The 26417-nt window shown below is 69.1% G+C and overlaps 1 protein-coding gene across 1 annotated transcript; it reads left to right on the top strand.

The window, feature by feature from the left end:
* The first annotated feature begins 1792 nt into the window (after positions 1-1792).
* On the top strand, positions 1793-25098 carry PFKL (phosphofructokinase, liver type). Its single transcript, XM_072739112.1, has 22 exons — positions 1793-1995; positions 6484-6557; positions 9863-9940; positions 12021-12210; positions 12795-12960; positions 13315-13359; positions 13548-13656; positions 15375-15470; positions 16162-16254; positions 16859-16984; positions 17749-17813; positions 18438-18501; positions 19728-19874; positions 20183-20253; positions 20576-20663; positions 21238-21390; positions 22705-22869; positions 23205-23266; positions 23406-23517; positions 24150-24249; positions 24343-24448; positions 24679-25098. Exons 1-22 carry the CDS (start codon positions 1911-1913, stop codon positions 24824-24826), a joined length of 2343 nt encoding a protein of 780 aa, XP_072595213.1. The 5' UTR covers positions 1793-1910; the 3' UTR covers positions 24827-25098.
* The last annotated feature ends 1319 nt before the right edge of the window (positions 25099-26417 follow it).

Here is a 26417-nt window from a genome sequence, read left to right as displayed (position 1 = left end):
GCATGAGGTTTTTTTTTTTTTTTTTTTTTAAAGATTTTATTTACTTGTTTGAGAGAAAGTATGACCAAGGGGGGGGGGCAGGAGAGGGATAGGGAGAGGAAAAGAAGCCCAGGCAGGCTCCATGCTGAGCACAGAGCATGACACGGGGCTCAATCCCATCACCCTGAGATCTGATCTGAGCTGAAACCAAGGGCTGGATGCTCAACCCACCGAGCCCCCCAGGCGCCCCTGCAGAATTGTCAGCAGGTGCCATGCAGGACGGTGGAGCTCCACGACTCACTCGTCCTGCAGAACTGACCTCTGCCTCCTCTGGACTAATCCCTCCCTGTTTCCCCTACTGCCCCAGTGGAACATTTTTAGGGCAAACCTTTGATCAGAACATAACACATATAAAAAAAAAAAAGCACAAATCACAGGTGATCAGCCTGCTGAGTTTTCATAAAGCAAACACATCACGTCACCACTCAGCTCAGGAAACAATATCCCCTGCCTCCCAAGACTCCCTGTGGGTGTCTGGGCCTTCCCAATCGCCAGTCCTGGGTCGGGGCTCCTGCAGGATGGGTGCTTTTCTGGGGAGCCCTGGATTTGGTTGACAGGGATTCTGAGGACCAGGCTCCCTGGCTGTTCTGCTGTCCTGTCCGGGTCCTCACTTCTGGGGTCCTGGCTGACCAGAGGGGCTCCATCATTCCACCTGACTCACCCATGGACCATGCAAGGTAGAGGCCCCCCAGGCCTTACACAGATCGCACCCCCTCCCATGACGTTGGGGGGCCAGTGTTCCAAGGGTCCAGCAGGTATTTACGGAAGCAGGAATAAAGGAAGGAGGCAAGGCTGGCTTTGCTCTAACTTGCCTTGGGCCTCTGAATGAGGCAGCCGCACCCTCCCCAAGGGCCTCCCTGGGCCCCCAAACAGGATGCAGGGGTACTGGGCTCCCGGAACCGATTTCTTAAAGAATTAGATTATTTATTTATTTATTTATTTATTTATTTATTTATTCATGAGGGACACAGAGAGAGAGAGAGAGAGAGGCAGAGACCCAGGCAGAGGGAGAAGCAGGCTCCGTGCAGGGAGCCCGACGTGGGACTGGATCCCAGGTCTCCAGGATCGCGCCCTGGGCTGCAGGCGGGCGCTAAACCGCTGCGCCCCCCAGGGCTGCCCCCGGAACCAACTTCTTGAAAAGCAAAGTCAAAACGGGCCGGGCCTCGACCTGCAGGTACTTCGCAGGGGTCGCGGGGCCGGCGGGTCGGCTGGGATGGCCCCGGGGCCCGGGATGAGGACTGTCGGGCAGCGCGACGCGCTCGCGCCACGGAACAGGTCTGGAAGCCGAAAGCAACGGGGGCCGGGCCTGGGCGCCGATTCCCCGGGCGGTGGGGGCGCGGCCTGGCGCCCTGGCCCCGCGACCTGGGGACCGCCTCCCGGCCGCGGCCCCACCGCCCCGCCCCCGTCTTCAGGGCCTGCCTCCAGGCCCCGCCCCCGCCCTCAGGGCCCCTGCCTCCAGGCCCCGCCCCCGCCCTGGCCCCGCCCCCGTCTCCAGGGCCCCTGCCTCCAGGCCACGCCCCCGCCCTGGCCCCGCCCCGTCTCCATGGCCCCGGCCTCCAGGCCCCGCCCCCGTCCCTGGCCCCGCCCCCGTCTCCATGGCCCCGGCCTCCAGGCCCCGCCCCCGTCCCTGGCCCCGCCCCGTCTCCATGGCCCCGGCCTCCAGGCCCCGCCCCCGTCCCTGGCCCCGCCCCCGTCTCCATGGCCCCGTCCTCCAGGCCCCGCCCCTCCCTCCCGGCCCCGCCCCCTCGCCGACCGCAGGCGGCCGTGACCTCACACGTGGCGCGGGGCGGGGCGGGGACGGCGGCGCGGGGCGGGCCCGGCGACAGTGCGCGGCCCCGGCGGGAGCGAGCGCGGCCCGTGTCGGCGCCGCCATGGCCACCGTGGACCTGGAGAAGCTGCGGATGTCCGGGGCCGGCAAGGCCATCGGCGTGCTGACCAGCGGCGGCGACGCGCAAGGTGCGCGGGGGGCGGGGGGCGTCGGCCTGTCCCCGGGGCCCTCGGGGTCCCGCCCCCGCGCCCGCGCCCGAGCTGCCCGCGGACGTGCCGCCCGCCACGGCCTCCTCGCCCCGCCCCGGCCGCGGGGGTGTGTCTGCGCGGCCGCGGCCCCCGGCGCCCCCCCCGCCCCGGCCCGGTCTCCGCGGGGTCCCCGCTCCCCCGAGGTCGCCGGGCTCTGCAGGCCCCGCCCCCCCTGCCCCCCCCCTCCCGGGCCGGGGCCCGCCCTTCCTGGTTCCCACGCGCGACCTGGGGCGGCGGGGCCGGGAGTGCGCACCCCCCGGAGCGGCCCTGGGCTTGGAGGCTGGGCCAGGGCCTCCTGGGCGCCGACCGTCCTCCCCGTCCTCCCCGTGCAGGGGCGCCCGGGACGTCCCGGTGGCCTGGTCCCTGGCGCCCGGCAGCCCGGCCCGCAGCCTGGGCTCGCCCTGACGGCTGCTCTCCGGGGCCTCTGGCCTGGGCTGGCCCGTGTGCCCCTGCCCGGCCGCAGCAGCTCGGCCACCCGCACACCCCGAGCCCCAGGGCGCCTGGGCCGTGCAGGGGTGTCTGCCCCGCTGGGATGGGCGTCCGCCTCCGTCCCGATCCATCGGGAAATGCAGGCACAGACCCCTGATTCCCCATCCCGGAGCACGGAGGAGGTGGGTCGGAGAGGCAGGACCAGCCCGGGAGGGCAGAGAGAACTAGCGTCCGTCTGTCCGTCCGTCTGTCCGCAGCTCCGGGGGCCTTCTGGCTCCGGCCGGGCTGGCAGGCAGCGTGCCCTGCTGCACGTCCGCAGTCCGCAGCCCCGGTGGCCGGAGCACTTGTTGCCTGTGGGCTGGGCAGTGGCGGCTCCCGGCAGGCAGCGCAGAGGCAGCAGCCTCGGGGAGGGATGATGCCTGGACGGTGGGATCATGCCCAGGTGTGGGAGGATAGAGCCTCCTCCCTTGGTTCCCGCAGACACAGGGGTCTCCACCCAGGCTCCCGCGTGCACAAAGGAGCAGCGGCACCTGAGCGGGGTTGAGAAGGTGGAGTGGCACTTTAGGGACGGGCGCAGAGCCTGCGGATGGTATGACCCTGCCCCTCTCCTGGCACAGGCGAAGCAGAGGGTGGCCGAGGGGTCAGGGCGGAAGGGGCTCTGGCGGTGAGGGTGCTGCCAGCCTGGCCGGGGGGACCAGGTGAGCGCGCAGCCTGTCTGAGCTGTGGGTGCACCTGCTGGCCGCCCCGGCCGCCCGCCACATGCCTTTCCTCCCTCTGCTTCCCTCCCGTGTGCTCTCTGACTTGCAGACGGGTAACCTGCGGTTCTGGTTGGAGCAACCACGGAGGGCGACTGCACAGGTTTCGAGTTTAGGGTTCAGGCCGATGCCGGAAGGAAGATGCAGGGGCCAGCCGTTATCCTGGGGAGAATGGGCCTTTCTGGGGTGTAATTCCCGAAAGCAGCCAGGGTGCAGGCCCTGGGCTGGCTTGCCCTCTTGCCAGCTTTGCCCCCACGATCTGGCTCCAGAGGGCGGGTTCTCAGCTTAGGGGCCCTGTTGCCTTCCGAATAAAGGCTGAGCTCATAGGGACCTGATGGCACCCCGCGTGCCGTGGAGCATGGGAACCCTGGTGGGCACGGCCCGCGCCCATGCTGACTCCTGCATTTGTCGGAATGCGCGAATCCCAGCCAGCCTCAGGCGGGAGCAGACCTGACCAGGCTCGGGCTTGACCCAAGCGCTTGCCCGGGGCCTTCGGCGGTACAGGGGAGGGGACGGAGCATCCTCTGCAGGCTCGGGGCTCAGGCTTCCTGCCAGCTCATTGTGGGAAGGCAGCAGGGGGGTACTTTGTGCAGAAGTACCTAGAAGGCTATAAACTGGTGCCGCTTGCCCACGGCTCCCACCCCTCAGTCTCACCCCCAGGAGGTGTCCCTCTCTGCCCCCCACCCGCCTCCTTCTCCCAGAGACAGGTGTGGACCTGGGTGTCCTGTCTCTGCAGGCGCAGACCCCGCTAGCTCCCCACCCCACGACCTGGCATTGTCCCAGCCGGGCTCCCAGCCTACAATTAGAGTTGTCCCTCTGAGCCCAGTGTCACCGCATGGCCACCACTTTCTCACACATTTGTTTTTCTGGGAGCTGAGGAAGAAAGGTCACGTGAGACACAGACGCCTGGACTTCAGACAGTAGTTCAGTTGGTGTCTCTGTGGCCCATGGGAGGGTCGGGGGTTCTGGGTCCTGGGTCAGTCTGGGAGGCCGCAGCTGCTCTCCTGCCTGCTTTTCTGACCCCCCCGGGGCTTGGGGCTTGGGGCTGCCGCCTAGGATTTATTTGGAGAAGGAAAAGCAGATTAAAGGACAGTTAAAAGGCTTTTTTAAGAAGCAGCTTACAGTGAGGCACAGGGAGAGCTAGCCCTCGGGCCGCGTCTCCGTGGCAGCGGGCACAGTCCTGTTGTGAAAGTCTCTCGCTGTCACATAACGGGGTCTGGAAGGCTGAAGGTGGCAGCACAACCCTGGGGGCCTCTGCCATCCAGGGCCAGCAAGCCCACCTGCGGGCTGCTGAGATGTGACCCCAGGGCTGGCCTGCCCAGGGGGCACCGAGGAGACCTGGTCAGACGTGGGCCTGGGTCCCTGGCCACTGCCCTCCCCTCCGCTTGCCCCCCACTCGTGGCCTCTGTCCTCACCTCCTGGGCCAGGGTGGGGCTTGGACCTTGACCCTACAGTGGACCCAGAGATACCAGAAAGTGGAAAGTCTGGGCTGGCCCAGACTGGGGGTGGGGGTGGTGGTGCAGAAAGCTTTGCGGGGGGGGGGGGGGGGTCAGGAGACATTTATGATTTCTTTAGAAATAGAATTTTTTTGCTGAAGTCAGGAGTATAAGCTGCAAGTGTGGCCAGGTCAGGTCCCGGCTGGCCTCTGTGCTGTGTTCCTGTGACATCTGGGTGCTCCTGTCCCTGGGCCTCAGGCAGCAGGACCCGGGGCTCCCTGTGCCCAGGAGGAGTCAGGGTACCTCCTGCTGCTGCCCTCACCTGCTGGGGGTCCAGCAGGTCCCTCCCCTCCGCTGGGACCTGGGCGTCTCCCCTGTGGAACGGGGCATGGTAGCAAAGGCACCACGCGCTCTCCTGGGAGCCTGTGCCCTGAGCCTGTGTGTGGGAGACGCTCTGTCTGCTGGGCTCCTCCTATGTGCTCCCTGCAGCCCTGGTTGTGACCTGCTCTGTCCCCCTGGGCCCTGCCTTCCAGGCTGCAGACCTGGGGAGACCCGTGTAACCAGGGTAGAGGGGCAGAGTCCTCACGTTGGGGCCACCCTGTGGAGTACACGCCGTGAGGGACCCCGGGAGCCATGCGCTGCTGCCCGTACTGGAGCCCATAGGCCCTGCCTGCCTCCCCCAGCTCGGGGGGACCCGAGGGCAGGGGCTCTGGGGCCTCGGCCGCGCCTGGTGTTTGCAGGGGCCTCCTCTGGGGACAAGCTCCGGCACTTGGGACAGAGCCCAGGATGCGCGAGTGCGCTCCCAGCAAGGCAGGCAGGAGGAGCAGGCGGTGGTCCTCTGGGGGAGACCAGCCTGGGGCACCTCTGCAGTCTGGCCCCCCAGCCCCGGCGTCAGCAGGTAGCCCCAGCGTGCCTGACCCGATGTGTGCCCCTGCACCCGCAGCTCTGCCCCCTGGCCTGTGGGCGCTTGCTCCCCGGGCCGGGCCCCATCCCGCCGTCGGAGAGCAGCCGGGCACCTCCAGGCACCTCCGTGCGGGTGCACGTCTTGAGCGCCCGCTGCCTGCCGCTCGCGAGTGGACACCTGGCCTCTGGGGGCCTCGGAGGCCACAGGAAGGGGCCGAGGTTCCTGTGGGCGTGGAGCATTCCCGCGTGCTGCGCCTCCTCCGGGCCCGCGCACGCGCTGGTCTTTGCGGTGGGGGGAGGGGCAGCTGCCCGGCAGGCCCGGGGCTGGGCGACAGGGAGGAGGGTGCCCTGCTGGAGCCTGGGGGCCCTGTTGGCCGTGGGCTGGAGGGCAGGAGCCGGAGCGCACCTGGCTGCACTGCCCGGGCTGCCCGGCGCCCCAGTCGATGCTGGCCCTGGGGCACCCTGGGGGCACCGTCCCCTCCTGTGTCACGGTGCCCACCACCCCGCCCTGGGCATGGGGCAGGGGTGGGGGTGCTCCCGGCCTCGGGGCGTGTGGGCACCGCCCTCAGAGTGCTCCCTGAGCTCCCTGGTCCTCATCGCTGAGGCGAGGCCTGGCCTGCGGGGCAGGAGGGTGGGGGCTCCGCTGAGCACCCGGGGGTGGCCGAGGCCAGGCAGGGTCAAGCGTTTGCACACCCCTGGTGCCCGCGCGGGCGCAGCCGCATCCGGCCGGCTTCTGTAGCCCCGCGCGCAGAGTCAGGCGGCCCTGCCGGGGTCCGCCCCGCCTGACCGGGCTCCCCGGGCTTGGACCTCGAGCCCCCGGCTTGGGGCCCCGAGGTGCAGGGCGATGGTCCCGGGCCCGCCCCGCACGCGCTCCACTGATGGCTGCTGCCCTCACCCCCTCGCAGGAATGAACGCGGCCGTCAGAGCTGTGACGCGCATGGGCATTTACGTGGGAGCCAAGGTCTTCCTCATCTACGAGGTAAGGTCACCGGGCCGGCGCGGTGCGGAGCGGGGAGGGTGGACAGCTGGCCGCGGTCCTGGTTCAGAGAGCAGGGGTGGGGACGGGGAGGCCCGGCCCTGCGGTGCGGTGCTCTCCCTGGGTGTCTGTGGGGTGGGCCTTGAGGTGCAGGGCGGAGGGGAGCTGTGGCCCCTGGAGGCCCGGGACCTCACCCTTGCCCGGGGTTCTTCCCACCCCATCCTGGGGCCCCAGCCCTCCTGCACCCCTTGGCAGGCCCAGGGCGCACGGGGCAGGCCCTGAAGTACCTGGAGGAGCCACGGGGCCAGATGGCCCTCTTGTTCTGGCTGTGCCCCCCCCGGCCGTGGTGCCCCCCCCAACCGTGCCCCCAGCCCCGTCCCTGTGTCACATTCGAGGCTGACCCTTCAGCCTCGGTTCCTGGACCCACACCGAGCTCCAGCCGCAGGCTTGTGGGATCCCCTGGGCCTGGTGGCCTTGGGTTCGGCTGTTACTTTGTTTCCACTTCTTACCTAGACTGTAGGGACCCAGCCTGCTCGGCCTTCCCCGCTCCCTCGGCCTGCCCCGGCCCCTTCACCCCGGCCCTTCACCTGCCCCTTCTGCCCGGCCCTTCACCCCTGCCCTTCACCTGCCCCTTCTCCCCGGCCCCTTCACCCCTGCCCTTCACCTGCTTCTTCTCCCCAGCCCTTCACCCCTGCCCTTCACCTGCCCCTTCTCCCTGGCCTTTCACCCCTGCCCTTCACATGCCCCTTCTCCCTGGCCCTTCACCCCTGCCCTTTACCTGCCCCTTCTGCCTGGCCCTTCACCCCTGCCCTTCACATGCCCCTTCTGCCTGGCCCTTCACCTGCCCCTTCTCCCCAGCCCTTCACCCCTGCCCTTCACCTGCCCCTTCTCCCCGGCCCTTCACCCCTGCCCTTCACCTGCCCCTTCTCCCTGGCCCTTCACCCCTGCTCTTCACCTGCCCCTTCTGCCCGGCCCTTCACCCCTGCCCTTCACCTGCCCCTTCACCCTGCTCCATTCACCCTGCCCCTTCTCCCCTGCCCCTTCACCCTGCCACTTCACCCCTGCCCTTCACCCTGGCCTCACCCTGACCCTCCACCCTGGCCTCATCTGGGCCCGTCTGTGCCCAATCTTTGGCTGCAGGAGGAGGTCTGAGTAAATGAAAGAGCAAGCAAATGTGCAGCCCCCCCGTCCCCTGAACCACATGGGGCCCTAGACCCTCAGACCGGGCTTGGATGGGGGGGATGCGGCAAAGCTGATGTCTCAGAGTCTCAGGAGTAGGGCATGTGGGGCCCATGCCTGATAACGTTTTAGAATCTTCTAGAACATTCTGGGGGTCAGGGGGACAAGTACCGTTCACACAGGGCGGGGTGGGTCCTAGCCTGGGCTCCCTGAATGTGTATAGGTGACAGGTGTGTCCCCTGCGTCCCTGACCGTGATCTGTTCCTTCTGTGAAGTGGGGAAGTCAGGGCACAGAAGCCATTGCAACACCCTGAGCGAAAGCGCTTTCCCCAGTGCGGACACCCCGAAGGTTGGGAAGCGGGTCTGCTGTCACTGAGCTCAGAGGTGACCCAGGGAGCTGCCATAGGGCTGGGCCTGCGTGGGGTTGGGGGCAGGGTGACACAAAGTGGGGAGAGGCATGCATGGACATTCTAGAAGTTTCCAAGGCTAGGAGAGGAGAGGAGTCCAGTCTACCAGACTGGACTCCAGCCAAGCTGCCCTGCTGCGTCTGGATCTCCAGGGATGCTGGGTGTGCACTGGGGCAGGGGCCGGGCCGCCATGGTGCGCGTGCTCTGTACCCAGTCCTGGGCTGCTGAGGCCTGAGGGCTGCCTGGCCCGGCTGCTTGCTCTGGGTGCTGTCTGCTGGGGGTCTATACCACTGGGGCTCTGCACTGCTGGGGGTCTACACCATTGGAGGTCTACACCACTGGAGGTGTCCACTGCTAGGGGTCTACATGGCTGGGGGTCAGCACCGCTGGGGGTCGGCACTGCTGGGGGTCGGCACTGCTGGGGGTCTGCACATTGTTTTTCGGGCATTTTGGTGCCTGGGTTGGGGGGAGGGATCAGCTTCCGTCCTAATGGCAGAAAGCGCCGGAGGGAGATGCGGAGGGAGGAAGTGGCCTCGTGATCCCTCAGACTGGGATCCCGGTGCCCCTGTGGCCCCAGGCACCCTCGCTCTGCTTCTTGGCAGGGCGGCACCTGCCCCCTCCTCCACCACGGGAGTGGGAGCACTGGCCCTGCCCGCCACAACGCCTCGCTGCCCGGGACCCTGTGGGCCGAGGTGATGGACCGAGGGTGAACTGGCCCGAGGGGAGGAAGCACGCGGGGGGGGGGGGGGGGGTCGGGTTGGGCAGCAGATATCCAGAGCCAGGCCGGGCTCCGGCCCCAGGCAGGACAGCGGCTGTTTACGGCTTCCCTGGAGGTGCTGGGAGGGCTGCAGGGAGGCGGCGGCCTTGGTCCTCTCCACGCAGTGCTGCTGGGTCTTCTCACGGGCACCCGCCCCGTACCCGGAGGGGAAGAGCCCTGCAGTTAGGAAGGGGGTAGGCCGCTGGGCGAGACGCTGGAACCCGCCTCCTCCCGGAGGCCCTGCAGGTGGCTGGCGGCCTGGGTCCCAGGGAAGCAGCGTGCGGTCATCAGGGGAATTCAAGGGAGAGCCACCTGCCGGGACCGGCACTCGGCTCCTGGGAAGCAGAGGGCGGCCCAGCGCTGCGGGGTGAGCACCCAGGAGTCCTGGCTGGTGAGGAGGTGGCCACGAGCACGTCAGGTTCACGCTCCCAAGTCCCCACGTTCAGGCCTGTCCACGGACACGTGTGACCCTCAAATGTGTGTTGGCACGGACAGGCACGTGTCCCTGCACGTGGCTGACGTCCAGCCAGTGCCCGTAGGAGGCAGGACGGCAGCTTCCTCTGCAGGGACCGTCCTGGGTGGAGGGCTGCTCACCGCGGGGCCGGTTGTGGGGTGACCTCGTGCGCGGCGGGGCTCGGGAGCTCACCCAGGGGCCGCCCATCCAGGGGCCACCCCCCCAGGGCCCACTGGCCAGCCTCTGGCACGTGTTAATGCCGTCTGTGCCGCAGCAGGGCTTCTGGAAGGACCAGCTGGGTGCCCTGGGCCTCTCCCTCTGATAGCCCATGACCGTTGGCCAACCCCAGCTTTGTCACCCAAGGCCCTGGGTGCAGGGGAGCCTCAGTGGTCAGGACCCTGGGGTCTGCTCCCCCCTGGCTAGGGTTAAGGCCGACCATCGGGTATGCAGCTCCCCCCCGGCGGGGCCGGGGTGGGGGGGCCCTGTCTCACACCCTCCCCTCTGGTTTCAGGGCTATGAGGGTCTCGTGGAAGGAGGTGAGAACATCAAGCAGGCCAACTGGCTCAGTGTCTCCAACATCATCCAGCTGGTAAGGGCTGTGGTGGGGCGGCGCCTTCTGCCCGTGAGCACGCGTGTACACACACACGCACACGCACAAGCACGCACACACGCACAGAAGTGCACACGTCCACTGTCCTGCAGCGGGTGGGCTCAGGCTGACGGGGGTCACGGGGACCTGGTGGTCCCAGGATGTCTCTGCTATAAGTGTCCACTCCTGGTTTTCAGCGAGGGGTGGGAGGGGTCAAGACCCTTGGGGAACCGTGTACCGCGCCTCCCCGTGGCCCCTGCAGCCTCCACCTGGTCTTCCCCGCGGTCCCCATTCTGAGCTTCCCAGGGGCCGAGGCCACGGGCGAGCTGGCGTCTTTCCCCGGCTTGCTCAGAGGATGGGGACGGACACCCTGCTCAGGCCGCGGGTTCTTGGAGAGGCGCTCTGTGACCCTTGTGCACCACAGCGCCAGGTCGCGGGGGCACGTGCCACCCGTTTATCCCGGCCACCAGCCGATGTCCTGTTCGTTCAAGTGGCCGGTCATGGTTGTAAGCCACACATGGGTCAGCAGGAGCGCTGGGGGGCCGGCTGGACCCTGGTGCCCGGGCACTGCCGACCCCTCCTGCCCCATCCCCTCCTGCCCAGGACGGGTGTTTCTGCTGGACCCGCTCCCCCAGGCACCAGCTTGCCGTCCCTGATCTGGTCAGTCCACTGGGGCGTGGCTGAGCCTCGCTCTTGGGCTTCATTGGACACCCCCAGCCCTGCCATACCCGTGGTCACCTCCTTGTCCTCAGCCTAGGGGTCTAAGGAAGGTGTCTTCAGGCCGCAGGCCCTGATCTGGCCATTTGTTGTGGCCCTGGGTCTGGGTGGCTGTGGCCTCCCTGTTCTGAGCGAGCAGCCCCGGGGAAGGGGCTTTAGGCCAAGTTCTGAGCCGGGCTGTGAAGCAGCGTCGAATGGTCATGGAGGGGCCTGGGAAGAGCTGCTGTCTGGGGAGGAGCAGGGAGCCCGGAGCATAGACGCACGAGGGAGTGGGAGGGGAAGAGGGACAGGAGGGGACAGAGGGGCAGGAGGGGATGGGGGGACAGGGGACAGAGGGGGCAGGAGGGAACGGGGACAGAGGGGATGGGGGATGGAGGGTGCAGGAGGAGATGGGATGGGGGGACGGGGACAGAGGGGACGGGGCAGGAGGGGACGGGATGGGGGGACGGGGACAGAGGGGATGGGGCAGGAGGGGATGGGATGGGGGATGGGGGATGGAGGGTGCAGGAGGGGATGGGGCAGGAGGGGATGGGATGGGGGGACGGGGACAGAAGGGACGGGATGGAGGGTGCAGGAAGGGACGGGGCAGGAGGGGATGGGATGGGGGATGGGCGATGGAGGGTGCAGGAGGGGACAGAGGAGATAAGGACAGAGGGGATGGGGGATGGAGGGTGCAGGAGGGGAGGGGCAGGAGGGGACAGAGGGGATGGGGACAGGGGACAGGATTGGGTACAGAGGGGACAGGGGACGACGTACAGAGGGGGCAGGAAGGGACAGAGAGGTTGGGGCACAGAGGGATAGGAGGGGGCAGGAGGGGGCAGGAGGGAGAAGAGGGACAGGAGGGGCTCCTGGGAGGAAAGCCGAGCATTTCCAGGAGGAGCCCTGGGAGGCTCTGTCCATCCCGCCGGGGCGGGGGTGGCAGACGGGAGGACGAGCGAGGCCCGTGCCCCTGGGTGGTGCCGCCGTCCCACCCCTTCAGGTCCGGGGTGCAGCCTGGTGGGTCTCAGGATCTCAGGGTCTCGTGACCGGGGAGGGGGGCGCGTCCTGGGGGAGCCCGGCCGAGCTGGAAGGGCCGCGCGGCTGCAGGCGTGTTCCCCTCGCAGGGCTCTGGGCACTGGCCGCCGCCTGTGTGTGTGCTTGTCTGTGCACACGCGTGTCTGCACGCGTGTGCCCGGGTCAGATTTCAGAGCCGTCTCCCTCCGCGTCCTAGTTGGAACCTCCCGAGCCTGAGCCGCGGCCGTTCCCCCGGGCTCCGGGCTCCATGCAAGGACGAGGCCCCGGGAGGGGGCGCCCCATCCAGGCTTCCAGGGAAGCCCCGCCTCGGCTCGGGGTGTGCAGGGCGGCGCCTGTGTGCTCCGTGCAGGGCGGCACCGTGATCGGCAGCGCGCGCTGTAAGGCCTTCACCACCCGGGAGGGACGCCTGGCAGCGGCCTACAACCTGGTGCAGCGCGGCATCACCAACCTGTGCGTCATCGGCGGGGACGGCAGCCTGACGGGCGCCGACATCTTCCGCAGCGAGTGGGGCAGCCTGCTGGAGGAGCTGGTGGCGGCAGGTGGGTGGGGGCCCAGGGCGGCGGGTGCTGGGGGTCGGGGCCGGGGGGCCAGGCGGGGCGAGGGCAGCATGCGGGGGGCGCTGGGCTGGGCCCACGGTCAGGGCCACCCCGGCCTCTCCTGGAGCCTTAGGTGGGCTCGGCCCCTGGTGAGGGCGTCAGTTGTGAGCCCAGGGCCCCCGGGGACACAGCGTCAGGGCCAGTGTCCCTGCTCCTGGTGGCGGCCGGCAGTCCCCGGACGGCATCCTACGCCGTGTGGGCGCGTCCGGTCTGTCTTGGTTCCCGGGCGGGAGTGACCTCGTCACCTGCAGACGGAAGCCCCGAGGTTGCCAGTTGGAAGTGACCTCTTGGGGTTCGGTTTTGTGGCCCTCGTGGGGACCCGGAGAGGAGGGGTGTGCCCAGGGCTCCCGGGGGGTCTCTCGGGCCTGCATCGGTGGTTCAGCCGCCCCACCCCTGCCGCGGGGCCCGGGGACGAGGGCGGGCTGGGGGGTGCTCTGAGCCTGGGACCCGCTGGGACCACAGTCTCGGGGGCTGGGCGCCGAGGGAGCGGGTCGGGCCGGGGGGCTCAGGGCTGGCCGCCCGCCCAGGCAGGATCTCGGAGAGCACAGCGCAGACCTACTCGCACCTGAGCATCGTGGGGCTGGTGGGCTCCATCGACAACGACTTCTGCGGCACCGACATGACCATCGGCACCGACTCGGCCCTGCACCGCATCATGGAGGTCATCGACGCCATCACCACCACCGCCCAGAGGTGAGCCAGGCCCCGGCCCGCCGCGGCCAGGCCTGGGGCCCCGGGGCAGGGGTGCGTCTGCCGGGGACGCCCCGGCTACGGCCAGGTCACGCCAGGTCAGTGGCCCGCGGCCGGGGAGTAGATCAGCTGAAATGGCCCGACGGCTGGGGTGCGATGGCCTCGCGGGCAGGGACCCGGCTGTCCTGGGGCTGGACGGCTGTCCGGGGACCTGCTCTGTCCCGGGCGTTTCCCTGGGAGGGCTGGGGCCTGGACAGCAGGCGCGGCTCCTGTGCCCCGAGGCTGTTTGGGGCCCCGGGCCGTGGGGTCCATCCACCGGGTGCAGTGCTGAGCCCCCCACCCTGTCTGTGTCCACAGCCACCAGAGGACCTTCGTGCTGGAGGTGATGGGACGGCACTGCGGGTAAGGGACACGGCGGGGGGGCCGTTGGGGAGCAGGGGTGGGGGCGGCACCTCCTGGTGCCCGGAGCGCAGCAGGTGCTGACTTCCTGCTGGAGGAATGAGCTGGGCATGGCGCGTCCCGTCTGGGGGCTGGACCGGCTGCCGGTGACCGGTGACTGCCTGTGGCCCGCCACTGGGCTGCTCCTCCAGGTACCTGGCCCTGGTGTCCGCCCTGGCCTCGGGGGCCGACTGGCTCTTCATCCCCGAGGCGCCCCCCGAGGACGGCTGGGAGAACTTCATGTGCGAGAGGCTCGGAGAGGTGCGTGCGGAGGGTCTTCCCGGGAGGTCCTGCCGCAGCAGGTGCCCCCGGAGCACGTCCTGGGGCCCGGGAGGCCGAGGAGGGTGCTCGGGGACGCTGACCTGGGCGGGGGCGGGAGCGGGTCATGCTGGCTTCCTGGGGGCCGTGGCCACTGAGCCCGCGCCAGGGGAGGTGGCCTTTGGAAGACGGGTGGATGGCACGTGGGGCAGTGACCCCAGGGGAGGAGGCCCCCCGTGGGGCTGGGGGCTCCAGCTTGGGGCTGAGGCCTTGTCGGGGGCGGCCGGGGCGTTGGGGACGTGGCTCTGGCCCCTCAGGGTGGAGCCGGGGTGCTGGGGCAGGTCAGCCCTCGGCCGGGCCTGGCTCCTTAGTGGACAGGGCGGGTGCTGGGACAGAGGGCCACCCCTGGACCGGGGGGGCTGTGGTCCGGATCCAAGATTGTGCCCCGATGTTCACACACAGGCCAGCCTGCGCCCACAGGGTGAGCACCCAGGCCGCCCGGGGCTCGGCGCGTCCCTCGGTTTTGAAGCCCTGGGGGGTCAGCACGCGGGGCCTCGCTGCTCTGAGGGACAGACGTCCCCTGGCGCTCTGTCCCCGTCCTCCTGCGAGGCCAAGGGCAGGGCCAGGTGGGGCTAGCCAGGCGCCCACGTCCTGTCCTTGGGGCGAGTCCTGTCCTGTGGAGGCTTCGTGGCCTTGGCCGCGTGGAGTGGGGCCGTGTGGCGTCCCTGGCTGACCTGGCCTTGGCTTGGTCGCTGTGCACTTGGAGCCGTTTTGGAAGCGGCCTGCACTCGGGGTCGGCCCTTCCCTGCTCTGTATCAGGCCTCAGGCCCTCCCTCGGCTTCCCCGAGCCTCCAAGGCCCCACCCGTGAGGCGCGGATGTAACCCCCCCCCCCCAGCCCACCTCCTGCTCTTCTGCTCCCCCCCGCAGCCCTGGCTCTGGTTGTCGCACTTCACCTGCACCAGCGTCCCCTCCTCCAGGCTGCGCTGGGGCTCCCTCCACTCCCACTCCTCCTCCTGCGTTGGGGCTCACGGGGGCTGCTCTGGGAGTCTTCCTCTCTAGGTTCTTTGGGTGCTGTGGGGCACACAGGGGGCTTATGGGCCAGAGTGAACGTTCTGAATATTTTTGAAGCACACGACTGGGAAGTGCTTTCCCCAGGGAACTTTGGATTTGTGGTGTCGAGCCTCAGCCTGGGCTGGCGCAGGGTGTTGTGGGTCCCTTCAGTGCCACCTTTGATCTTCTGCAGCCTGGGGAGGGGAGGGGGTGTCTCTCTAGGGGTGTGGGGGTGTCCAGGAAGCCCTGGCTGGTGGCCCGCACCGTGAGGTCACAGGCTCGAGGTGACCTTGGTGTCCCAGGTTAGCGCTGACAGGGTTGGCTCGGGGATCTAGGTCGAGGGTCCCTCTGCCCCTCGGTCCCCGCTGGCAGCCCCAAGTCCTGGGGAGGCTGCAGGGCCACGTGCTCCCCGTCCTGACTGCTCCCCACCTGCTCCAATGCCTGCACTGCCTGCTTGGTTCCTGGGGTGCTGGCCCCCTGCTCCCCTCCAGAGCCTCTGCAGCCCCCTCCCCACCCCCGGAGGGCAGTGGGGCCCCTGTGGGCTCATCTTAGTCCACCCCCCCCCGCCTGCCCGTGTAGATCGTGGGCCTCGCGGGAGGACGTGGGTGGTGGCATGTCCAGGGCAGGTGCCTGCAGGCTGGCGGCCGAGCCCGGGGCTTCTCTGACCTAGACTCGGAGCAGGGGGTCCCGACTGAACATCATCATCATCGCGGAGGGCGCCATCGACCGCAACGGGAAGCCCATCTCGTCCCGCTACGTGAAGGACGTGAGTTTTGGGCAGGGGCTGGGTCCCACGGGACGGGTGGGGCCTTGGGGCAGGCACCCCTTTATCTGCAGTCCCCACGTGCTCTTGCTGGGGCCCCCGGACAGCAGCTCCCGGAGGGTGCTTCCTCACTCCCGGTGATAGCCAGACGCGGGGTGGGCGGGGGTGGGCTGGGGGCTCCCCGAGAAGGCTGGCCCCACAGGCCCAGCGCAGGCCCCACCTCACCCCAGGACCGGGCCCGCCTCGGGGGCCCCCCGCTAGCCCCCACCCAGGGCAGGACGCTCAGCCGAGGAACCGACTCCGCGGAGTGTTCCCCTGCGACCTCCGCCCGGGGCCCTGGGCCCTGTCCTCCCGATACCCTCTCCTTGGCCGCCCGCCCTGTCCCTGTGTCCCCGGTCGGGAACTGGCCCATCCACGGTGTCTGCCGGGGGGGCCCAGAGCCACGGGGCTTGGTGCAGCCTGACCGAGGTGCTAAGGGCCAGGCCGGGCTGCGGGGACGCTCCCACACGCGCCCCACATGCCCACACGGCCACGCACACGGGGAAAGGCCACGCTGTCTCACCGTGGGCGTGAGTCCCGAGCTGGCTCTGCGGGGACCCCAGGGGTGACAGCCGACATCCTTGAGAACCAGGGTGAGGGGCCCGTGGGGTGGGCGCTGAACCCAGGTGCCCCCCGACTCTCTCCCAATGAGCAGCTGGTGGTCCAGAGGCTGGGCTTCGACACGCGTGTGACCGTGCTGGGCCACGTGCAGAGGGGAGGGACCCCTTCAGCGTTTGACCGCATCCTGGTAGGTGGGGCCTGGCTCTGGGCCTGGGTGTCGGGGTGGGTGAGCGTGGTGGGTGCTCCCTTGCCGCGGCCCCTCCGTTATCCCCCGTGGGTGGGAGACGCAGCCTGGGGTCTTGTGTCTCGCGACGCACTCGTCCCCACGCTCCGCAGTCAGCTCTGGGCTCCGGGCCCCCGGCAAGGTCTCCAGGGGAGCGAGGTGCACAGAGGGCCAGGCCCGCGGCTCAGCCTTCTGGGTCTGACGTCCGGTGCTTCTGAGTCCCGCACCCCAGCTCTCAGGGGCCCGGCGTTCGCGGAAGGAGCCCCAGACATGGTCTCCAGCCTGCACCTGCTGCCGTGGGGCTGGGACCGTGGTGGCCACGTGCCCCCGGGGTGCGGGGCTGTTGTGAGTGGGGGTCACATGACGTCATTTCTGGTGCCGCCTGTTCTAGAAGTTTCGACCCTCGTGTGTGCGTGTCGGGGGGACGGCTCTGAAAGCTGAGGGTGAGGGGTCGTTGGGTGCGTGGTGTGGGGGCTGGCCCAGCGTGGCCCCAGAGCCGAAGGGTCATGTGCCCACGGCTCAGGTGGGCGGCTCCTGCTTGACACCCGCCCGCCCCCTCCCTGCTCAGAGCAGCAAGATGGGCATGGAGGCCGTCATGGCGCTGCTGGAGGCCACAGCGGACACGCAGGCCTGCGTGGTCAGCCTCTCGGGGAACCAGTCCGTGCGGCTGCCCCTCATGGAGTGTGTGCAGGTGGTAAGTTCCAGGCCTGCAGGCGGGCCAGGTGGGGCTCCCGGGAGAGGGCCCCCGGGGCTCGGGGCTCGCTGGCCCTGGGCCCCCCCTCCTTCCAGGGCCTCCTGGGGCCCCACCCCGCAGGCGGGCTGCATGGGGGGGGCCCTCCCCACCCCATTGCTCTCGGGGTCCTGCTGCTCCTCTGTTACTGGTGGTCCCCTCCTGTCGTGGCCTCCGGGTACCCGAGGCCCCCAGTCCTCCGGGTGGGGAGGGACGAGCCCCGAGGGGTGGGAGCTGCGGGGACTAGGGGTAGCCAAGGCCACATGGCTTTCTGGAGCCGTTGGCCCTGGACTGACCTTGCAGGCTGGGCAGGGTGGGGTGTTTGGGGTAGGATGGCGGGGGGTGAGTGGGTGGCCAGGGCCACCGTGTAACTCAGCAGATGTGGGCAGACACTCAGCAAGGCTGGAGCAGGGCCCATGCTGGGGAGGGGCATGGGGGCGTGGGGGTCCGGCCTCCCTGGGACCCCCCCTAGGGAGAGGCCTCGGGTCCGACCTCTGCTGCGGGGCTGGGCCCGGACTCCTCTGGTCCCCAGGCCCTGGCAGGGCCCCATGGAGCTGGGGGGGGGCCCGCTGGGGAAGCCCGGGCGGCCCGCTTGCTGTCAGCCAGTCCCCCAGATCGCCGGCCTGGCAGTGACCACGGCGGGGCGGGTGGGGGACAGGCCCGCCGCGTCGGGTGGCCGCCGTGCGTGTGCACCAGGCCTCCCGCAGTGTTTCCTTGTTTCCCTGAAGACCAAGGAGGTGCAGAAGGCCATGGACGAGAAGCGGTTCGACGAGGCCATCCAGCTCCGCGGCAGGTGAGGGCCTGGCGGGGCCTGGCGGGGCCTGGCGGGGCCTGGCGCTGGAGCGGCCGTCTGCTCGGAGGGCCCGCCGGAGACGCCGTGTGGCCCTGGCCCGCGGGACCTGCACGCCTTGGGACGTGGAGCTGCACGTCTTCCCGCTGAGTGTGTGTGGCCAAGCGGGGGGAAGCGAGCGGCAGGAACAGGGGCTCGCGAGCGGCAGGAACAGGGGCTCGGCGGTCCCTGCAGCTGGAGGGCAGGCAGGAGCTGCCGTGAGGGGCGAGGGGAGAGGGCGGCCTGGCTGGGGGCTGGGGCGGGGCGTCCACAGGAGGTCGTGGTGGGGCAGGCCCAGAGGGGCGGGGGGGGGACCGGACCCGCAGCTCCGAATTCCGTCGCTGTGCCTCCCGCCTGCTCCGAGCCGCCCACCCCACAGGCTGCTTGCAGGGATGCGGTGCCCCGGCCTCGCCCAGAGGGGTGTGCGGGCCGCGCGTGGGGCAGGGCTCCTCCGCCACCCAGCGATGCTGCCGGCCGGGCTGGTAGCCACAGGGGCGGGGTGGCGGGCCTGCGGCTTCTGCGTGGCCGAGCTGTGGGGCTGGGGCTGGGGCTGGGGGCTGCATGATGCATGACCGGCTTCCTTTCCAGGAGCTTTGAGAACAACTGGAACATTTACAAGCTGCTTGCACACCAGAAGGTCTCCAAGGAGAAGGTGAGGTGGTGTGAGCCGCAGGACCTCTGGGTCCCTGTCACCTCCGCCGCCACCTCGAGCCTGTCCCTGCTGCCAGGGGCTGCCCACCCTAGGGCCGCCCGCCCGCGGGGTCGGGGTCTGCCCGGGAAGCGGGGAGCTCCAAGCGCCCTCCTGTCTGGGGGCTGAGCTGTGGGCTGAGGCGTGCAGCTTTGCTTGACCAGCGGGTCCCCAATGGCCAGCGTCTGGGCCTGGAGGTGACTTTGGCTGCTTGCTTAGCAAACGACTGAAGGCAATTAAGTCAGGCCCGCAGATTTAAGTCACGACAGAGCGGCTCTAGTGCTTACGAAACATTCTAAAATAGCTAAAAGCCTTGCGAAACGGGCTTTCTTCAAGATAAGGATGATGGCAGGACTTGTTCCCGGAACCCTGGGGACGAGGAAGGGTCCCGTTGAGACATCCTGGGTCTCCGTTCGTCCCAGGAGCTGGTCAGGCACGGGGCGCATCCCCGGACCAGCGGCGTGGTCTCTGTCCCCTCCGGGGACCGCTGGGCCATGACCCCATCTGGGGCGGCAGGGCTGTGTTGCCAGGACCCCCCAGGGCTGCACTGCCGGGCAGAGCCACTGGCCGGGGACATGTGGCCTCGAGGCGCCCAGGACGCGGCTGCCCAGCGAGGGCTCCGGGGACACGGCCTGGATGCCGGTGTGACCGCCCACAGGGTGTTTCTTAGGTTGATTCCTGGTCAAGGTGACCTTTCAGTTCGTGGGGTTAGACCAACCCTGGGACCCACACTGGCATCACCTGCCGCTTTTTGCACCTTGTTAATGTGGCTCCTAGAGAACCTCTGTGACATCCGTGGCCCCCGTCGCTGTGCAGCCGTGCTGCTCGCTAAGCGCTTGGGACACTGGCTGCCCTGAGCCCAGAGTGTGGGGTGATGGCTGGAAGCTTCCAGACGGGCACCGAGTCTGGCCCAAAGCTGCCCCGCTGCGGCCACCAGCCGTGCTCGGCTGAGAGCGACCACGGTCCTGCTGACGCCTTTGGCTGAGGCCCCGGGCTCGCTCCCTGGCTCCTTTGGGTCCTTGCCAGAAGCTCGTGGAGGCGAAGGACACACGTGCGTCCTTCCCAGGGGAGTCCACTTGCTGGCCGGCGTGCAGGCGGCCACGGGCCCTGGGCCCCCTCATGCCGTCCTCGTGGCTCCGCGGTTCGTCCCCAGCCCCGTGCTCACGTTCCTGTCTCCCTTGTCTCTCAAGACCAACTTCTCCCTGGCCATCCTGAACGTGGGGGCCCCGGCGGCTGGCATGAACGCGGCCGTGCGCTCGGCGGTGCGGTCGGGCATCTCCCAGGGCCACACGGTGTACGTCGTGCACGACGGCTTCGAGGGTCTGGCCAAGGGTCAGGTGGGTGCGGCCGTGCTGGCGCGTGGGGCGGGGGCTTGCTGGGTCTGTATCACCCACCCCCGGCTCTCTTGGCGAACGGGGACCGGGGGGCTCGCGGCACGAGGTCACGGGCAGTGGCCGAGGTCAGGTGGGCGGAGAAGGCGGGTCAGAGGCCCCGGGGAAGGGGTGAGCGCCCCTGCTCTGAGCTGCAGCGTGCCGCTGGCCGCCTGCCAGGCTCTGGCCCCTCCCGTCCGTGCCCTCCCCGAGCAGCGAGGAGGAGTGGCTGCGAGCCCCCGCCTGTCCCTGAGGCTGCACCCCCACCCCCGCAGGTACAAGAGGTGAGTTGGCACGACGTGGCCGGCTGGCTGGGCCGTGGCGGCTCCATGCTGGGGACGAAGAGGTGAGCTCCTGGCCGCCGCGGGCCTCCGGGGCTGGAAACCTGTGGGCAGGCCCGGGAGGAGCGGGGGCTGCAAGGGGACACCTGCCCCGTGGCCCGGGCCACAGGTCCTCCGGCTGCCCCTTCGTGCCCTGGTGTCCCCCGTCCCCGCGGGGGCTCGGGCCTCCGCGCCCTGCTCTGGGCCCCGCAGGTCCCCCGGCGCTGAGGCTCTGCTTGCACCTCGGGAATCTCGGGACGGTGCCCGGGGCCTTCCCCACCGGCACATGCCGCGTGGCTGTGCGTCCCTGTGGCCTGGCCGCCGGTAACGTGGTTACGTCCCCCGCAGGACGCTGCCCAGGAGCTACATGGAGAAGATAGTGGACAACATTCGCACCTACAACATCCACGCCCTGCTGGTCATCGGGGGCTTTGAGGTGAGGGCCGCCGTGGGGCCCTGGGCGGGGTGGGGACACCTGACCGTGTCTTCTGGGTCTGGGGCCGCGGAGGTGGCCCTGCTGGGGACCCCGTGTCAGGGATGTCCAGGGGCCTGAGGGGCTGCGGGGTTCAGGGTAGGCCTCACAGTGTCTGTGGGTGCTGGTGACCGCGTGCTGGAGAGGAGGGGGTAGGGTGGCAGGAAGGAGGGGAGACGGGGTGCTGCCCTCAGGAGCTCCTGGGGGGCAGCCTGCGGCGGAGAGCCCCACAGCCTCCTCCCCGTCCATTCCTTCCCTGGAGCGGCTCCCGTTCTTGCCCAGCCCCCCCCGGCCCGCACCCCGGGCGGGGGTCCCTCCAGGGCGGGCGGGCCTCCTTCCTGTCCTCCTGGGAGCCCAGCCTCCCTGGCCCTGGGCTGCCCGGCTCCCGGGTGGGCTCCCCGGGTCGTGGCCACGGGGGCGGGAGGCCCAGGCATGTGGTGGGTCGTGGGGGCGGATGTCCCCCTGGCCCAGGAGCCCCCGCTCGCCGCCTCCTGCTCCCGTGGGCCGCGCTGAGCCCCGCCCCCCGGTGCGCCCGCAGGCCTACGAGGGGGTGCTGCAGCTGGTGGAGGCGCGCGGCCGCTACGAGGAGCTCTGCATCGTCATGTGCGTCATCCCGGCCACCATCAGCAACAACGTGCCGGGCACCGACTTCAGTCTGGGCTCAGACACCGCTGTCAACGCCGCCATGGAGGTAGGACGCCGGGCCCCGGCAGGCCCCGGTCCTGTGCAGGGGACGGTCACACGAGGACGCGCGAGGGTGGGTGCCCGGGGAAGCTGCCGTCGTCGGAGCAGGGCTGGCCCGGCCGTGGCTCTGTCCCCTCCCACCCCGTCTGCGGCCCCCCGACCCCCTTCCCCTGTGGGCTCAGCACCCCTGTGCCCGGGTCCTCGGGGGTCTCGGGCTGAACCTGAGCAGCTTCTCCACGATGCTGTAGGAAGAGAAAGATGCGAGTAGAACAGATGAGATGACAGGAGACCCCCGACTGCCGACCCAGAGACCCCGTGAGCGTTCAGGGCTTTCCGTTGAACTCACCCCCACCCGGCCTCTCGCCAGCACCACGCGCGGCCCTGTGTTCTCTGCTTCCACGACGGGAAGCCTGGTGTTCTGTTTAACCAGCGCTTGGATGGCTGCTGGCGTGGAACTGCTCTGTTTCTGGCTCACTTAAGGGTTTTTTTTTATTTTTATTTTTACTTATTTATGATAGTCACAGAGAGAGAGAGAGAGAGAGAGAGAGAGAGAGGCAGAGACACAGGCAGAGGGAGAAGCAGGCTCCATGCACCGGGAGCCCGACGTGGGATTCGATCCCGGGTCTCCAGGATCCCTGGGCCAAAGGCAGGCGCCAAACCGCTGCGCCACCCAGGGATCCCTCACTTAAGGGTTTTATGGAAAAATACCTTTCTCTGTTTTTTGCCCATTTTTTTTTCGGTGAATTTTTTTACTTGTAGGTGCTCTTGACGTACATAGGGTATCAGTCCTTTGGCAGACATTGGAGAACAGTTGTCTCTGACTTGGGGTTTCACCTTGTGGTTCAGACCCCAAAAACCGACTGGTCTTGTCTTTTCTCAGTTTTCTAATGTTCTAAATTTCTTTCCAAACTCTGAACTTTTTGGGTTAAAAGTATCCTGTGTCACATCCTTGTTGGCACCTGCAGAATGTGAACTTCATGTGTCACCTGGTCCCCCCGGGACAGTGACCCTGCGGTGGCCGGAGTATCACTTGCCCATTTAAGGATGAGAAAAATTAAGGCCCCAGTGAGCCTCTTAGCCCATCCCTGGCCTGCACCCACCAGGCGCTGGTGACACCCCCATCCCCCTGGGCACACAGCGGCCCCAGTTGAGGACCCTGCTTTGCAGGGAGCCCATGGAGGGGGCTGTGATGTTCTGGGCAGGTGGGGGACTGTCCTGGCCTCCGGCCCCTGCACAGGCGGCTCTGGGGAGAGACCTGGGTCCTGGGTGCGGTGGCCGCCTGTGGCCCACGGGCAAGGCCCTGACCGCCCCTGTCCCCCAGAGCTGTGACCGCATCAAGCAGTCGGCGTCGGGCACCAAGCGCCGCGTGTTCATCGTGGAGACCATGGGCGGCTACTGCGGCTACCTGGCCACGGTGACCGGCATCGCCGTGGGGGCCGACGCCGCCTACGTCTTCGAGGACCCTTTCAACATCCAAGACCTGAAAGTGAGCCGAGCCCCCTGCCCTTCTCCTCTTGGAGACCTGGGAGCCGGCCTGGGGTGCAGGCCGAGGAGCCCTGCGGGCCGGGGGGTCCCTGCCTGTGGGGTCCCAGCGCATGACCCCCGAGCCCCCTTCCCCACCATGTGTTGCATCGTGGCTGCCGTGGCCTCCGGCCCTCCCGCCACCAGCTCAGGCCTGCCCGTGGCCCCCGGGTCGCCTGGCTCCGGGGGGAGTCTGGGCTCCGTCCCACGCAGTGAGGGGCTGCTGCCGGGTGCAGGGCTGGCGGCCGCCGACTCTGGCTCAGGCGCCCGGCTCAGCCCGCGTGTCCCCCGCACCCGCAGGCCAATGTGGAGCACATGACCGAGAAGATGAAGACAGACATCCAGAGGGGCCTCGTGCTCCGGTGAGGCTGCGCGGGCCTGGGCCGGGTGGGAGGGGTCCCCCTGAGCCATGGGGGCCTGGGGGGGCAGGGACGGGGGCTCAGCGTCCGGGTCAAGACCCCAGCTGGCTCCGCCCCACCCAGGCCTCGTCCCTCCTTCCAGAAACGAGAAGTGCCACGAGCACTACACCACGGAGTTTCTGTATAACCTGTACTCCTCCGAGGGGAAGGGTGTCTTTGACTGTAGGACCAACGTCCTGGGCCACCTGCAGCAGGTACGGCGTGGGGAGCCCAGGTCCCCGCCCTCTGCCTCCATCTGCACCTGGGCCCAGGGGCCCCGGGGGACACGGCAGGGTGAGAGCCCTCGCCCCTGTACGTCCTCAGGCGGCACCTGCCCGCAGTCACCCCGCCACCCCCTCATGCCCATCTTGCGCTCGTCATCCCTTGGGACAGGTGAGCGGGGTGAGGCTCCTACCCTGCAGAGTCCTCAGCACTAGGAAGGGGCAGGGCTGGGACCCCTGCGGCCCCCTGCTCCCTGCCAGGTCCCCCCATTCCGTGGCCTCCTGGGTGCCCTGAGGGAACCCGAGTGGTGCCGTTTCCCAGCCCTCCCGAGGGCTCCCCTCTCTGCGGGTGCTTGCTCATCCTGCCGGAGCCGGGGGCCCACGGGGGCCGCCACCTGGATGGGCGGGCAGCCCACCACCCAGCCGCTGGAGGTTTGGGGTGGAGAAGGGCTGGGGAGCTGCAGGCAGAGGGAACACTTGCAGATGCGGGGGGCGGGAGGGGGTGGGGGTCACACGCTGCCCCAGGGTGCTCACCTGAGGTCGTGGGGTAGTCAGGCCGCCCGGCTCCTGGCAGCGCCCACCTGCCTCGGGCGGCAGCGAGCCCCCCTCACCCGCCGTGTTTCCAGGGTGGGGCTCCGACCCCCTTTGACCGCAACTACGGCACGAAGCTGGGGGTGAAGGCGATGCTCTGGATGTCGGAGAAGCTGCGGGCCGTCTACCGCAACGGTGCGTGTCGGGGGGTGGCCCTGGGCTGACCTTGCCCTCTGCCCTCTGCTGGGCCCTGGGGTCCGGGGCTGCCAACGAGCCCTGTGTCCACAGGCCGCGTGTTCGCCAACGCCCCCGATTCGGCCTGCGTGATCGGCCTGCAGAAGAAGGCGGTGGCCTTCAGCCCCGTCACCGAGCTCAAGGAGGTCACGGACTTTGAGTGAGTGCCTGTGAAGGGGGGTGGGCTGCCCCGACCCTGCACGGCCGCCCCGTCCCCGTCCCCGTCCCCGTCCCCGGGGCCGTCCCTGTGCCGCCCTCACCCCGCCACCTGGGCCGAGCGCTCCCCACTGCAGGCCCCGGAGGGAGGGGACCGGACGCCCCCTCCAGGCCGCACTCCAGGGTTGTGTCGGGGCCCAGTGCCCGGCCCTGAGCCCGACCCCCCTGCGGCAGGCACCGCATGCCCCGGGAGCAGTGGTGGCTGAACCTGCGGCTCATGCTGAAGATGCTGGCGCACTACCGCATCAGCATGGCCGACTACGTGTCCGGGGAGCTGGAGCACGTCACCCGCCGCAGCCTGAGCATCGACAAGGGCTTCTGAAGCCGCGGCGCACCTGCCCCTCCCTCCCTGGGGCCTGCGGGCGGGCGGGGGCCACGGCCCTCTCGGTCTGGCTCCAGGGCCTTGCCCCTGCTGCCGCCAGGCTCCCCTCGGACAGAGCCCCCGGGCGCCCACCTTCTGGCCCGGAGGATGTGGGGACCCCTGTGCAGAGACACTTCCCCGTGGCCCTCGCTGTGACCTCCTCCTGTGTGCACTGGCCGCCGGGCAGAGCGGAGCTTGCCGCCTTTTCTAGAAATAAAATCATCCTGACTGTGGAGAGCGCCCGTCTCTGGGCGGCAGGCCCCGTGGAACGTCCCAGGGAGGGCAGGGGGTGGTCGCCCCCGCCGCACACACGGGCCTGGCCTCCCCCAGTCTCAGGACCAGCCCCCTGACCCCCTGGGCTGGAGTCTCAGATCCAAGACCTTGGGGGTAAGTGTCTGGGGTGAGCGGGCGCCCCGGGAGACCCTGGTGGGGGTGGGCGATGGGGGGAGGCCGTCAGAAACGTCAGCACCGGGAGCCGAGGGCCAGTCCACCGCCACTTCTGGGGTCGGCGTGGAGCCTTGCTCTGCAGTGCGGTCCCGGCACCAGGGTCCCCAGGACGTGCTGAGCCTCAGGGGGACCCCAGTCCCTCCTGAGCTCACTGCACAGCCCACTTCTGTTCCCACCGCGGTGACTGGGCGCATCCAGGGCGGCTCCGGGCCTGTGCTCCTGCCCGCGGCACCTGCGGAGGCTCGGGGGAGGCTCGGGGACTCATGGGGTTTTGTGGGGAGCCCCTGGCCTTGGGGGCTCCTGCAGGGTTTCTTCTGGTGGGGCCCTCTGTCCCTCCAGCTGCCTTCACGTCCCCAAGACCTGGCAGGGTGCCTTGGTCACTCGAGGGAGCAGCAGCCTGGTGGGGGCCCGGGCACCACACCCTCCTTGCTGTGTGGGTGGTCCTGGGGCAGGCCGAGGAGGGGACAGCTCCCCGAGGGGACGGTCCCAAGTGTCTTGAGAGGCCAGGAACAAGTTCCTGGGTCCCAGAAACCTGAGCGTGCACGTGTGTGCATGCATGTGTGTGTACACGTGAGTGCACACATGTCCTTGTGCGTGAGTGGGGACACCAGAGCTCAGGGGTGGGGACTCTTGGGAGTCCCCTGGCTGCAGCAGGAACCCTCCAGCGTCCGGCCAGTGTCCAGCCCGCCTTGAGCACACAGCCACTCGGCCCAGGCGTCCTCTGTGCTGACCCCCCCCCCCCCCCGGCCAGCCCCCCCCCCAGCACCCCGGGTGGCCTGGGGAAGGGGCAGGGGAGCCTCGGAGCCAGACTTTCTGGAACGTTCTTCCTGGTTTTGCCTGGACATGCGGCGTCTGGAGACGCTGTGGCGCAGGCACCCAGTAACGCGTCAGCAGGGACGTGGCCTGGCCTCTGCCTCCCGCGCTCGCCCTCCACGGCCTGGGTGGCAGGGCACGGGCTGTGGCGCTCGGGCCTCTGGACACGCCCCGGGGAGGCTCTGGACACAGGCCGCAGCTCAGGTGTCCGACGGCACAGACGCTGCTGGAGTCCACTCGCGGCCCCAGCCCCGGGCACACGGCCAAGGCCCCTTAGCCAGGCACACACAGC

The sequence above is a fragment of the Vulpes vulpes genome, chromosome 15 (genome assembly GCF_048418805.1).
Source record: "Vulpes vulpes isolate BD-2025 chromosome 15, VulVul3, whole genome shotgun sequence".
In the NCBI taxonomy this organism is placed as follows: Eukaryota; Metazoa; Chordata; class Mammalia; order Carnivora; family Canidae; genus Vulpes; species Vulpes vulpes.
The sequence above is the reverse complement of the archived record's forward strand: the minus strand, read 5'-3'. Positions and strand labels throughout refer to the sequence as shown.